This window comes from Perognathus longimembris, chromosome 1 (genome assembly GCF_023159225.1).
Source record: "Perognathus longimembris pacificus isolate PPM17 chromosome 1, ASM2315922v1, whole genome shotgun sequence".
Taxonomy (NCBI): Eukaryota; Metazoa; Chordata; class Mammalia; order Rodentia; family Heteromyidae; genus Perognathus; species Perognathus longimembris.
In genome coordinates this window covers 119095357-119110950 of record NC_063161.1, presented here as the reverse complement: position 1 = coordinate 119110950, position 15594 = coordinate 119095357, and the positions used below count along the sequence as shown (strand labels likewise).

At 40.4% G+C, this 15594-nt stretch overlaps 1 protein-coding gene across 1 annotated transcript in view; it reads left to right on the top strand.

Annotated features, from left to right (window-relative positions):
- Nucleotides 1-12671, top strand: part of Saxo1 (stabilizer of axonemal microtubules 1) — a 78782-nt gene extending 66111 nt beyond the window's left edge. The window contains exons 3-4 of the mRNA XM_048347887.1: nucleotides 2507-2709; nucleotides 11668-12671. Of these exons, the coding sequence (XP_048203844.1) occupies nucleotides 2507-2709; nucleotides 11668-12671 (1207 nt within the window). The remainder of the gene's footprint in view (nucleotides 1-2506; nucleotides 2710-11667) is intronic.
- Nucleotides 12672-15594: the final 2923 nt, after the last annotated feature.

Here is a 15594-nt window from a genome sequence, read left to right as displayed (position 1 = left end):
TTTTAACTACTGTCAACGTGCTATGTGTAACTGTAGCTTCTATTATTGATGATCCTCTTGTATCACCTTCCTGTGGTTGTACCTACACTATCTCTGTATCTTATCCGAGTATATTGGAAACCATGTATACTGGTAAACAGTGGTATATAGGGTAAAAATACAAACAACTACAAAAGCAAAACTTGCAAAACTGTTTGGTGTAAACCAACTGAATAACTCTTGGGGGGAAAGGGAAAGGTGGAGGGGGGAGGGGGGAATGAGGGACGAGGTAACACACAGTACAAGAAATGTATCCAATGCCTAATGTATGAAACTGTAACCTCTCTGTACATCAGTTTGATAATAAAAATTTGAAAAAAAAGAGTTTAGAAACAGTATATACTATATAGAAAATGACCTATGTAACTTGTGGGCAGACAGGAAGGAGAAACTGGGAAAGTGAATGAAAGGGTGACACCGTCCAAAAAAAGAAATTTACATATTACCTGATTTATGAAATGGTAACCCCTTTGAAACACCTTAGTAACAACAATAATATTAGTAATAAAAACAAAGAGGGCTAAAGGACTGAGTAGTAATCACTAAACACAGGTTTATGAGCGCTTATGAGGGTTTCCTGTTGCTTCAAAACCCATTTTATTTTATTTTCTCTGGGTGTGAGGAGAACTTAACTTCCCTTATCCTTACATAACAAAAACTTTTAAACCAAGTTAGCCTTCCAGGTAAATATTTTTCAGACATAAGGCATTTATATTTACCTCTGTAATACAAGGCCTCCCAGTTCCCTGCTACAATTGGTTCTGTATTGGAGTCACCATTGTTCATTAAGAAGGTCAAAGTGTGGAGCTGGCCCTCCATAAGCCCCAGTATACACTGTCTGTCACCTGTCAACTGCTTTAGGTCATTTCATTTCTCTTTTTCTGACTGTCCACAAAGACAGCTCTGGGATGGGCTGCAGGCCCTGTGCCTGCCACTAAGATATATTTTAAGATCTGTCCTGGGAGTGTTGTGAGAGTTCAACTGAAGCAACTCGCATTTCCCCTTTGTACCCAGGAGAGACTAATTCTCCTGCTTCCTAACTCCCTCCTTTCATCCCACCAAGCATTTTCAGGACCCGGTTAGGGTTTATTGACAAGCCCGCGTATAATTCATGCAAGACAGGTTACAGCAGAGTGTGTGTTACCTTTGCTAGTCAAGCATGGCTCAGTAATGCGGCTCCAGATTTTGACCGGGAAGTAGATTTTATTGGTGTTTGGGCCTAATGTTTTCCTGTCCGGAAACCTTCCCCTTCCCTTGGTGGGACTGTCTGGTGAACACCATTTAGGGAAAATCTACTTTTCCCCAGTTGGATAAATGGGTTCCAGGCAAAAAAACTGTTGTGTAGAGCAGAAGCTCTGATGGGAAGAGCTGTTAGCATGAAGTGGGTGCCGAGATAGTCTCCATAGCCTAACTCAGCTGGTTTGGCCAGGGTGGCTCCTGTTGTTGGGCAGGTAGAGCCTGGGTCTTTTATAACTGTGCACTGCTTTGGAAAAAGAACTGCTTTCCATTCAGAGAAAGCCACTCTTTTTTTTTCTTTTCTCTTCTATCCTCCTGCTTTCAAACTCCCTGAAATAATGGGATCTCTTACACTAGCTAGCAAAGAGAAAAGTCTTGGATTCTGTGACTATCCTTTTATCCCTCTTCTGAGTTTTCTTTCTTTTCTTTTTTAATAGTATTAGATTTTTTTTCCTTACTAAGTGGTTTTACAAAGGAGTTTTAATTCTATGAATCCAGTTCTAAGTACAATGCATCTTGCTTCTTCTAGGCTTTCTGTAGGTCAAGTAGATGAAAGAAGCTCTTGGGAGTACAGAAAGAAAGCTGGGAGTACCTGAAAAATAGACGTTAGCTCCACAGCGGAGGGCTTAGCTTGGAGGCAGGCAGGGAGAGTGGGTATAGAAGAGGCCCCTTTGCAGTCATGCCTTGTGGGTGGCGCTTGGTGTGGGAAGGCAGGTGGGGTGCTGGGAGGCGAGGGTTTGGGAGTAAGGCAGAGGCTACATCCACAACAGCTTGTAAATAAGCCTAGAGAGGCTTTATCTGGGACATTGTTTTTTTTTCAAGCTTGGGTACAAAGTAACCTGAATTTAATTTATAGACTTTAACTGTTATACTATGGAAACTGCAGTAGAAGGAGCCTGAATGAAGCAGGAAGCTTGGGTAGTAGCCTGTCATATGATCCAAGTAAGCAATGGTCAGGATGAGCGAAGAAGCAAAGAAAAACTCAGGAGGTGGAGGGGCTGTGTCTAGTAAATAATAGACTCTGGGGCTCTGAGCGTCAAGGATGCCATCTAGATGTCTGATGTGAGTAGGGAGGGAATGATGATGCCTTTCTTCAAAATGAGGAATAAAAGACCAGTTGAGAAAAGAGAGTAGAATATTTCTTAGTAAATGCTCGGAGAATCAGGCTGAATGGCAAACAATCTTGTTGGAAGAGTAGGATCCCAATGATATATTCTTACTTTCCTTCCAGGAGAGATTTTGGGCTTCACAAAGTAGTGCCAGTGAAACTCCACCAGCCCGATCCCTTCGTTCCAGGTGAAGGAAATATGGACATGCTCACGACATATAAACAGGACTACAACCCCTATACTGTGTGCCGGGTGGATGCCATCAAACCTCGGGACAGTAAATATCCATGTGGTGAAAAGATGGAGTCTCTGCCTACCTACAAAGGTAGGAGAACAACTAAGGAGCAGGGCGAGGTAACAAGCCTGTAGGCAGACCAGAAGATGTATTTTATATGCATATTCCCTTAGTGCAAGGGCCAGCAAACCACTTCCTGCAAGTTGAACCTGGCCAGCAGTCTGGTTTTTTTTATGGCTAGAGAGCTAAGAATGGTTTTAAAGTTTTTGAATTATTAAAAAAAAGATTGTATGGGCTGGGAATATGGCCTAGTGGCAAGAGTGCTTGCCTCATATACAGCACCACATATATAGAGCACCACATATATGAGGCACCAGCCTCAGCACCACATATATAGAAAATGGCCAGAGGTGGCGCTGTGGCTCAAGTGGTAGAGTGCTAGCCTTGAGCAAAAAGAAGCCAGGGACAGTGCTCAGGCCCTGAGTTCAAGCCCCAGGACTGGCAAAAAAAAAAAAAAAAAAGATTGTTTTATCAGGATGTGTTAAAAATTGCATGACATTCAGAGTTCAGTCTTCATGAGTATATATTTTTTGGAATATCCTCACTCATGCATTTATATGTCAGGATGGAGATCCTATACACACAGCAGGGCAGAGGACATGTAGTATCTTGCCATTTGTAGAAATATTTACTGATCTTTGCCTTAGCTTGCTGCAATGGGGAAGCATTTCAAATTTAAATTCTACCACTGGTTGAGTGATTGTTTCACCTATCCATTAAAAAGAACACTGAAATGTTTACATATATATATATATATGTGTGTATATGTATATATATGTATTCAAACAGAAAAGAATATGCCTCATAATTATATAAATGAATGAATTTTGACTGGACCTACATATATAGATGTCACCCAGATCAAGAAATACATTACTATCAATTTTATTCACCCTTTCCAACCAGACTGAAACCTCTATGCTGACTTTGTGTTTGTACCATACCAGGGCTTGAACCTAGGGCCTCATGTGTATTAGGCAAATGCTCCACTACTGAGTATATCTCCAACCCCATTTATGTAGACTCTTAACATTTGAATTAGTTTTTTCAGTTTCTTTTTGAGGCAAGCAGTCGTGTCACTAGGCCATATTCCTAGCCCTTCAGTTTCTTTTGTTAATGGAAAGTGGTAGTGAAGATGGGAGGCTGGAGTGAAGTGAGAGTTTTCCTAAAGGGGCTATATAACTATTATTCTAGAGGATTTGACATGTACTTGAACTTACCTGTTTATTATTATTATTATTTCCTCCTCCTCCTCCTCCTCCTCCTCCTCCTCCTCCTCCTCCTCCTCCTCCTCCTCCTCCTCCTCCTCTCTCCTCCCTTCTCCTCCCTTCTCCTCCCTCCTCCTCCCTCCTCCCTCCTCCCTCCTCCTCCTCTTCCTTGGAACTGACTTAGGGCAGGATGGCCTGGGCCTCTTGAGCAACATGGTCTCATCTTTTTTTAAATTTAATTTTATTGACAAAGTGATGTACACAGAGTGGTTAGTTATTGGTCTCATCTTTAGGATCTTCTTTCAGTTCTCCATCAAAGTCACATTCTAACATCCCTTTCCTATGAAGTCTTCCTGCATCCCAGCTTCTTGGCTCATTCTCTTGTTTACTCCCACCATGAAGTCCTTGGTCTTGCTGGACCCCTGGTCCATCACACCTTTCCTTTCACTCCCATCATTAGCTCCTCCCATGTCTGTCCTTCCCCAAGCAGCTTGTTCTCTATTTTATCATTTCTGTCTATCTCTTACCAGTACGGAAACACACTCCATCCTGTCCTTCTGTTCCTTTCCACGTTTGTGACCTGCAGTATGCTTGAGCATCTCTTTAATCTTCAGTTCAGTTCTTGTCCATTTCAAAAAAGGCCCCAGGAAGGTTTTTATTTTTATTTTTAAGGGTATCTACCCAATCTGATGTCTTTTCTACTTAAAACTGGTCAAATAATCAGCCTGATTCTTAGAGTAAAATCTCAAATGGCTTTGTAGGTTGTGGCTCTTGCTCCCTGAGCACTAGCCACAGGACCTTATTTTGGCCTTCCTTCCATTTCTTTTTTTTCCACAAGGCATTTAGCATACTTGATCCTTCTCTATAGAACCCTCCAGTTTTCTCTGTGCACCACTCATCCTTCCCAGATCTTCTCTCGTGCCACACAGGAAGTGCTGAGGGTGCCTTCCTTTCCCTAGTTTACTTACTCACAATGTAGTCTTCTAGTGTCTCCTCAGCCAGACTATAAGCTCTAAGGAAAGCAGGGATTTGTTATTTTCTTATCAATACTATTCCTCACCCCATACAGAGCAGGCACTGTGGTGCTCACAAAAAGAGTAAATAGAGGTGCAAGGTGGGATGTCATTTGCCTCTAAAGAAAGAGCCAGCTCTTCTTTTATACAGTGTTTACCAGAAGACAGGAATGGAGTACCAGAGATGCTAAGAAGGTGACCAAGGGAGTGAAACTGGGGCGAGTGCTTTCTTCAGAGGGGGATAACAGTGAGGCTACATCCAGCTTCAAACACTCATTTCATCAGTACCTTCTGTGTGTTCCCACCTCTGTAGTTAGAAGCTCTTAGGAGCAACTGCCTGCTCAGCTCAGTTCCCTTGTCCCTGCCTTTATGGTAGGTATAGGGAGAGGTCTGGGAATGAAAATGGCTCCTTGCTTTCCTTGGAGGTAGCAAAGATGGAGTAAGTATAATGAAGTCATTTCTAAAAAAAACGTCTTTACTACTCCTTCACAGTAAACTATTCATCCTCAAAATATATACACAGAAAAAAAACCCAACCCATGGCTCATTTCTTCTACATTCAGTTTTCCCATATTCATTTCTTATATCCATCCACTTACATCCCAAGTTGTCCTTGAGTAATATTTCATGGCTAAAATTAAACCATGGCTGATAGATTAAAGTTAAAAATTAAAATGTTAAAGTTAATATTGAGAAAATCTGGTCTTATTCTCCTTTTACTTATGTTTCACATACCTATGAACTTTTAACAGAATAAATAACCAAAACATTGCCTCAACTGCTTATAACCAGGCATGCATAGACAGGGAGGGAAGAGCGTGGGGATTTTCATCTTGTGAGGTTTGGAGGGACTTTAGATCATAGCAAATGCTTAGATTTTATTAGTTTGAGCAGTTTGTTCCTTGCTTATATCTATTACATCATGGGCTTCTAAAACTCAGCCTTAAATACCAAGTATTTGTCTTCCCAGCATTTAGCACAGGGAAAGGAACAGTAAAGGTGTGAAGTAAAGAAATAAAGAAATGAATGGTTCTGAACTATTATTTAGAAGGTCTCTGGGTGACCAAAACTTGGGAAAAGATATGTTCTGGTCAAGAGCAGGAGTGAGGTTTGGGGAAAGTCTGTGCCCTTCACCCTTGCCCTTTGGTTAGTCCTGAACCATTTCATACGTGTATAAAGGGCATAACTTTGCCTAATATGCCTGATCTTTTCACATATCACCTGTTGGATGTCTTAACTCTTGTGACAACTTGCTGCTTTAGTAAGTTTCTCATATCAATCTTCACATATTCTGGCTATACTCTGATTCTCTTTACAAAGAAAAGAAAATCAAAGACCAAGATAATTAAATATATATATTGCAGTGAGATCTATCTATCTATCTATCTATCTATCTATCTATCTATCTATCTATCTTCTATCTATCATCTATATGTTCTGTTTCCATTTAAGTTCTGTGAGAAAAAAACATTCAAACGTTTTCCTTCCCACTCATGGTCAGCACCTTTACTAGGGTCCCTAAAACCACCAATAAAGTATGTTTCAGCAGCATTTGGTTGTAATTTGTGACATTTCCCAAACACTGTGCAATTGGAAAAATTGAGAGTGTAATTACTTGATGCTCAGCTTTTAGGTTTAGCTAAGTTTTTTTTAAAGACCCATTATTGAATGGAATCCCTTTTAAAGAGGTTCTGGCCAATTACCCACATGACACTGTGGCCCCGAAGGGCTTTACTGGTGTGTGAATAGTTTGTCATGTGGAATTCTGAGGTTTTTCTGGGCCTTGTGGAGGTTTTCTTGTAATAAATGCTGGGTGGAGGAAGTCAGGAGGCCGAATAATAATGTGGTTTCAACTATATTGTTGGGTAGCAGAAATCACATGAGGCAACTTTGAGCTTAGGACCCTGTTTTCTTAACACTTCATTCATCAGAGAAGAGGGCCAGAAAAGCCCTTTTCTGCCCACCCTTAACTATCTTGAGGCAGTATGTAGGTACCTACAGGTAGATACCCCTATTTCAGGCAGGCCTGAAGTTTTGGGGTGAGACATATGGTTTATATTCAGCAAGATGGTTCACTCTGAGGCCCTTAACGTTTTCAAGATGTTGACAGATCCATTAATGACCCTTGGAGAGAGATTAGATTTTCTTCTTTTCTTTTCTTTCTTTTTCCTTTCAATTCTCTCTCTCTCTCTCTCTCTCTCTCTCTCTCTCTCTCTCTCTCTCTCTCTCTCTCTCTCTCTCTCTCTCTCTCTCTCTTTCTCTTTTGAGACAGGGCCTTGAAATATATCCTAGGCATGCTTTAAAGTTGTGATATGCCTGCCTCAGCCTCCCAAGTGTTGGAATTATAGACATTCACCACCACACCCTGGAGGATTTAGACTTTCATAGAAATGTAGCCTACTTAAAATAAATAGTTGGTGGTATTACTAGCCTAAAATAAACTTGAGAGTGTGTGTAGGGATGGGAATGTCAAGAGTTCTGTAATGGCAGAAGCTTGGAAAATCCCACCCCTCCAAAAATAATGATACACCTAGTTAATATGGTAAAAACCAGCCATTGCACAACTCTGGAAATCAAACAGTGGTATATAACAAATTGAGAGATGTATGTAAGATAAACAAATGGGATCTTAGTTATGAATATTGGTGATTTGTTCTGTAGCTGCTTCGATCATCCCCCTCCCCTCCCCTTCTTTGTCATAGTTCTGCTTGGGAAGTCTAGACTGTGAAGGCAAGAAGTTCTTATGCCAGTAGAGTCTGAGTTTTATTTGAAATAAAGTGCATATAAAGGGATTTTGATTTTTTAAAAAAACAGTAATAATCTCAGTGAGAAAAAAAATCAAAGAAGTTAACTTCTACAGCTAGTTTGATGTTTGCAATACAAATTGAGGCAGGTAATAGGTAATCAGAGATGCTAGGAATTTAGCAGGGAGATCCAGGGAATGAGATAGAGATAGTAGGCCTTGATGAATTCATCCATTTCCTGGTGGTCTATAAAGTCTGTGCACTTGGGTAAAGCTGTCCATGGGCTCAAGCGATCAGAGGAGCCTATCTATGCATGCCACCTGTGTGGTGAAAATGGGGAGCCTACTGCCTGTGTAGAGGAGGCATGAGATGTTTAGCAGAAAATAAAAGCCAGTTCAAAACTTGTAAACTTTTTGGTCTTTGACTATGTTTCCTAATTTACATATAAGTTTATTATGCTCAATGGTTGACCACTAAGCTACACTTACACAGGATGAAGCCCAACTTAATTAAAAACAAATAAAAACAATGGAGAAAAGAATGAGCAAAAATATCAGTGTCTTAAGATAGGATAGGTACCAATGGTTCATGACTACTTAGGAGGCTGAGGTCTTAGGATTGTGGTCTGAAGCCATCCAGGACAGAAAAGTTCTTGAAACATTTATCTATAATTAACCACCAAAAAAGCTGAATGTAGAGCTGTGGCTCAAGTGATAGGGTGCTAGTCATGAGCAAAAAGCTAAGGGATAGTGCCCAGGCATGGAGTTCAATCTCCAGGATTGGTGTACACACACACACACACACACACACACACACACACACACACACACACACACACACACAAAATCAGTGACTTAAAACTGCAGTGATAAGATTATAGAATTAGTTTACATATTTCACTAAACATTAGCAAAAAACCCCCAAACCTCCCAAGGGAAGGGTTAGAATTCAGAGTTGTCAAGCATATTGTCTAACATATCTGTCTTAAAAAATATGTGGCATGTGGTATATACACTGTCTCTCAGGGCATCCAGATATTGGATGTATCAGATAAGTCACAATTATAAAGATATTAAAAAGTAGCAGCAAATCATATTTAAGCTCTTTTTTCTTTTTGCCAGTCCTGGGCCTTAAACTCAGGGCCTGAGCACTCCCCTGGCTTCTTTTTTGCTCAAGGCTAGCACTCTGCCACTTGAGCCACAGCACCACTTGGGCCGTTTTCTCTGTATGTGGTGCTGGGGAATTGAACCCAGGGCTTCATGTATAGGAGGCAAGCACTCTTGCCACTAGGCCATATTCCCAGCCCCACAGCAAATCATATTGAAAGAATGGAAGGAAAATGTTTCAATAATGGCTCATTAAACAGAGAATATCAATAAAAGAATATATAAAAATCCAAGTGGAAGCTTTGGAATTAATATAAGACTTGTATGTGAAAAATAACCAGGGCATGGAAAGCAACTAATTAAAATCTACATTAAATTTAGTTTCTGTTTGTGGATTAAAAGTTTTAATGCTTAAGGAAGAATTACTTCTGAAATGATCTATTGATCATTGTATTTTTTAAAATTGTTGTATGTGTGTACCAATACTGGGGATTGAACTCAGGGCTTTCTCAGTTCTTTAACACTTGAATCCTAGCTTCACTTCTCTCTTTTTGGGGTTTAATTGGAGAGAAGAGCCTCATGATATTTCCTGCATGGGCTGGCTTCAAACAGTGATCCTCAGATCTCAAGCTCCTGAGTGGCTAGAATTATAGGCATGAGCCATCAGTGCCTGGCAATCATTGCATTCTATAGATGAAATCCTTATAAAAATCCCAGGATCTGGGCTAGGAATGTGGCTTAGTGTAGGGTGTTTGTCTAGAATGCATGAAGCCCTTGGTTTGATTCCTCAGTACCACATAAGCAGGAAAAAGGCAGAAGTAGTGGTGTGGCTCAAGTGGTAGAATGCTAGCCTTGAGCAAAAGAAGCTCAGGGACAGTGCCTAGCCCCGAGTCCAAGCTCTAAGACTGGCAAAAAAAATCCCAGAATAATTTTCCTTTTTTTTGGGGGGGGGTGGAGGGAGAGAATTGGTCATGGGGCTTGAACTCTGGGATTGGGCACTGTCCCTGAGCTCTTCGGCTCAAGGCTAGTGCTCTATCACTTTGAGCCACAGCACCACGTCCCCAGGATATTTTTGTAATTAAAAAAAAAAGAATTTTTAAAAAGTAATCTTGAACTTTATATCTGAAATTCAAATATTAAATATTCTTAAAAATCAAACTTGAAGAGTACTTTCTGATGTTAAAACCATACTATTAAAGTTACGTTAAAATGCTGTCAGACTCTTATCTGCAATGAACTACTCAGAAAAAACTGGAAGTGGCACTGTGGCTCAAGTGGCAGAACACTAGTCTTGAGCAAAAGACGCCCAGGGACAGAGCCCAAGACTTGGGACAAGACCCAGGACCAGCAAAAAAAAAAAAAAAAAAAAAAGGCTTACCATGGATCAATGCCCTCTAATACCCTGACATGCTCTGTATTCCCTTCTTCTTACCCTGATGATTTTTGCACCTGTAGGTAACCATAAGGCTTTATGGATCTCTCATTGATCCACTTGTATTACTACTTATCTACTAGGTTTTTTTTTTGAGGTAGAATTCATCACACTAATAATTATATTTTGGACTCAGTCTCAAAATAATACTAAATGAACACTCAAAGCCTTTTTACTTTATAATTACAGACTAAACAATATTTTCAGAGGAGTTGGGCATTTGTAACTATTCATTATACAACTTTTAGCTATGTGAAAGTAAGGTAGTGACTTGTTTGTTAGTGTGTAGTCAAATCCAAAGTGTAGGATGAGCCCAAATATAACCTGGATATTATTATAATTATTTTGGGAAGAAAATGCTCCTTCATTATATTTATATCTTTTAAAGCAAGCAATTTATGAATCCTTTATTGATGTAATAAAATATTACCATTAAGAAAAAACCATACTATTAAGTGAGTTGTACTATTTATACTATAAATCACTTCATAGTGTAGTTTTAAGACAGCATGGTGCTGATACCAAAATGGGTACAACGACAATCCAGTGACTACAGGGATTAAACCTCAGTTTTTTTTTATTGCCAACTAATTGTTTATAAAAGTATCTAGGCATTTCAGTGTGTGTTGAGGTAGGGTTCTGGGACAGTTGGATATCTGTTATGGAAAATAAGCTTCAACCTTTACACAATATGAAAGAAATAAATGGTCAAGGGCATGGCTGTGGCTCAGTGATACAGTGCTTACCTAGCATGCAGGGGACTTGGGGTTTGATGTCTAGCACTGCAAAAATAAAATAAAATAAATTGAGTATTTATAGGAATCATAGACCGAAAAATAATATCTAAAAATAAAAATAGGATGTAAAGGAACAGTTAAGTCCCAATAAAGTAACACTTGGTGGTTTCAACACCTCACTCTCACCAAAAGATAGGCTTTATCCAGGCCAAACAGAGATAAAGAAACTTCAGAGTTAAACTACCATACAGATCAAATGGATTTAACAGACATCTAGAATAGTTTGATACAGGGTATTCCAATGGCTGCAGAATATATAATCTTTTCAGAAGCTTATGTAACTCTCAAAAATAGATTATTTTAAGCCATAAAATAAGTTTTAACAAATACAAAAAAAGAAATAGTTTTTCGCCTTACAGATCATAATGAAAGGAAACCAACAGCGAAAAAATATAGAAAATATACAAAGATGGAGACTGAATAAGATGTTTTTGTATTTTTTTGTGTATTTTCTTTTCTTTTCTTTTATACAAAAGGATTTCAATTCAACATGTTAATTTATGTCCCCTCAGCCCTACTGCACCTCTTGCAAGTACTGGTTTCCTGGTGCTGATTTTGTTGGGGTTGGACTTCGTCTTTCTAATGAGTTACACTATTTGAGTTCTCCCTTGAATCTACTGTATTTCAGTTGATACATTTGTAAACACTTGCATTATCATTATCATGATCTCTTCTGCTTTAATTTCAGCTGATTATTTACCTTGGAACCAACCAAAACGAGACCTCCTTCGTCCACCACACAACTACCGGCCAGCATCCACCAAGTTTGATAATAGAACAACTCACCAAGATGACTACCCCATAAAGGGCCTTGTGACTACGAAGAGCTGTAAACCTCCACCCATAGCAAATCTCTATAATGTCCCCTTGGAGGATCTGACTAACTACAAGATGAACTACGTGCCCCACCCTATGGAGAAGCGCTTTGTCTATGAGCCTAAGAGATTTAAACCCTGTGACATCCCCTTTGAGAGCCTCACTACCCACAAAGAGTACTTCCGCGGCCTGGTAGGGAAGCCTGCCAAAAGCCTGAAACCACCAGGCAGGCCCTCTGGGCCAGACACACGTTTTGCTAACACTACTGAATTCCGAGATAAGTTCCAAGCTTGGCCAACGCCTCAGGTATTCTCCCGATCTCCCATCAACTATGTCCCGCCTGAAGAGAAGATGGATTTTCTGACAACCGTGCAAGCCCATTACACATACCCTAAGGGTGCCCCTGCCAAGCCCTGCCGACCAGCAATCCCGATTAAGAAGAGCTCCCCGTTCGAGGGCTCCACTACCACTAAGGATGACTACAAGCAGTGGACCAACATTCGGGCAGAGTCAATCAGGCCCACTCACCATCTAATCCTTCCTGCTGAGCCTTTGGACTGCCTGACTACCACTCGGGCCCACTATGTGCCTCATCCACCTACGAGTACCAAAAACTTTAAGCCCTCATGGTCTGGACCTCAAGAGAATATCCCTGTGGAGGGCCAGACCACCTACTCGATCAGCTTTACTCCCAAGGAAATGGGCAGGTGCCTGGCTTCATACCCTAACCCCCCTGGCTATGTCTTCGAGGAAGTGGATGCTATGGGGCACAGGATATATAGGCCATCTTCCATGACAGGATCTCCAAGGAGCAGCCAACTCTCCATGAGTGAGATGGAAAACTCTAAGGAGAGAGAGTTGACAGTGTCAGCCTGACTTTGAAAAATTATTTAAAGTTTACACAATACTTCAAGAAATGATTGAAAGTTATTCATTGGACAAAAAAAGAATTCCCCAAAATGAAAAAAAAAAGCTCATCGTCAATTCCGGGATATTTGAATAAAAGGAGAATCATGTGACTCACGGAAAATGGCATTTGATCATGGGCTGATTAACTTCCCTTAACTGTCCCTCTACTGTCTCCCCTTCACCCCTCAACTTCCTCAGATCCCTTACCTTGTGCTCATAGGATCAAAGCTAGTTTCAGTTTTCTTTTTGTGATCCAGATGTATTTTATTAGTTTAATCATTGTATGAATTACATAATAATTAATCCTTGACATGTGTGAAGTGTCAAAGAATAAATTTGACTTTTGGGGGGATTGGATGTACAGCTGTATGTGTTCACCCTTATGTGCTCTCTGCAATCTGTGTTGCTTAAGACACTTGAAGAGATTTCATAGTAAACTCTGGATACTAGTGGGGGTTTTGAGCTTGAGTCTGGAATCTTGTTTTGGGGTTCTGTGTGCCCACAGATACTTCATATAGCATATTTCTACTTCCTTACTGTGTGACATATTAGTCAGAATAGCTCTGTCTGATGGGGTCAGTCAGGGGTGAAAAGAGGAGAGGAAAAGACTCTGTGGTATCTCAGAGATATATGGACTGCCAGATGCAGGCTCCAATCCATGGAGACTGGATTGTGGGACAAGGAGAAAGAGCCTTAGCACCTAGGAAGTTGAGAACTGGTTTTCGAGTTGTGGACAGAAGCTATAGGCTCTTCTAAGTGCTTAAGACTGCAACATTTTTTTTTCCAAACTCTGCACATTTCTGGGAATTTGGGCCTGCTTGTCCTACAATGGCGGCAATAACCAAATCTGTGACAAAACTTGTCATAGAGATGATCCAGATCCTGTCCTGGAGATTTTTCTCTTGGGCCTAAGGTTTTTTTTTTTTTTTTTTTTTGCCAGTCCTGGGCCTGAGCACTGTCCCTGGCTTCTTCCCGCTCAAGGCTAGCACTCTGCCACTTGAGCCACAGCGCCGCTTCTGGCCGTTTTCTGTATATGTGGTGCTGGGGAATCGAACCTAGGGCCTCGTGTATCCGAGGCAGGCACTCTTGCCGCTAGGCTATATCCCCAGCCCCGGGCCTAAGGTTTTACTAAATTTGATTCTAAGGCGATGTAATTTGGAGTCATTTAATTGGACAAAATTGAGAAAAGACATTTTGCTCAAGAGAGCCTTTATGCTGGTGTCAGTTGAGCCTAGTGATCTGGATAAGTGTCACACATAGAGAGAAAGAGACTGATACCTAGTTTAGAGGGCCACTGATTGAGCCCTGGCACTTAGTTCTCTTTCAAGCTGCATAATCCTTAAGCACGTACAGTCTTAGAGTACTTGTGAATAGGGTGGAGGAGATTTTAGATCAAGTCTAGAGATTTGGTTTGGTTCCCATGTGAGGAACTTGCTTTTTGTTTTGCCTAGGGTTTAGTCTTTCCTAGACTCTCATGTACATGAACTAGGCTGTAAGTCCCCACTACTTGTGTCTTTACTCTGGTATCACTGAGGCAGATTCTACATCATGCAGTCCTTGTGTTATTAATATGGGGTTTGAGATAACTGCTGTTAGTAGAAAGGCCCAGAGCAGTTAAGCATATTGCTCAAAGTCAGGGCAGCAAAGCCAGAACTGGAGTCCAGGCCTTCTGACTCTTGATCATCTTTTCCACACTTTAGACACTTATCATCTTTGTCCACACACTACATCCACAGGTTACATCAAATCACATACTTTAGCTTATTGGAATCCATTAAGTGAATGGAGAACACTATGGTTTGGACCTAAAATGACTTCCAAAGACTATGAAAGAAGGATTTGCAGTGCAGCAGTGTTCAGAGGTAGAGCCTTTGGAAGGTTATAGGATAATGAAAACTCTATTCTTATCAGTCTAGTGAAGTATTCAAAGCTAAATGTGCTATTAGGGGGTGATAGGAACTTAAGACTGGGGCCTAGTTGGAGAAGGTAGGTCACTGGGGCTGCATCCTTGAAGGGTATTTTTGTCCTCAGATTCTTCCTCTCTTTCTCTCTGGCTCTGTTCCCTGGTTGCCACTGTGTTTCACCATGTGCCCCACAGTGATGACTCTCACCACTGGCCAGAAGCAATGGAACCAAATGATCGTGGTATAAATCCGAGAAAGTATGAGCCAATTTCTGGGGTCCTCTCTACCTTGCTGAAATCTCCATAATTAAGTCATAAAAATGCCTTCAGGAGGGGAGAAGGTGAGAGAAAAATGAGGGAGGACGTAATAAGTTTGATAAGAAATGTATTGTACTCTAACCCCTCTGTACATCACCTTGACAATAAGAATAAAAAGAAAAGTGTGATTCAACACAGATCTTTCCTCAGAGTTTTCTTCAGGTACTTGTTTGTGGTGGGAAGCAGAATAATAAAGGTAGCTTCTTTCATTTCATCATCATTTGTTTTAACAAATAAATGAAATAATAGACTTGATTTGAAAAGCCAAATAGTTCTAAAATGGTTACATAAGTTCAGCAATCTGTCTCAGTTCCTCCGACTTTCTTAGAATTACTTCCCCACAATCATAATAAAATAAAACAATTTTAAATTATTTTATTTTAAGTTGGTTTATTTTTACTAATACTTTTCTTCATAATTCTAATATGTATGCCTGTGGCTATATGTTGGTTCACTGATTTAGACATGTTCTACTTTGGTTAGTAGGAATTTTTAATTGGGGGGGGCCCTTCTCAATATAGTTATGTGACTGTAATTTTTTTGGGCAGTCATGGGGCTTGAACTCAGTGCCTGGGTGCTGTCCCTGAGCTATTATGGTCAAGGTTAGTTCTCTATTGCTAGAGCCACAGCTCCACCTCTGGTTTTCTGTGGTTAATTGGCTTTTCTTGT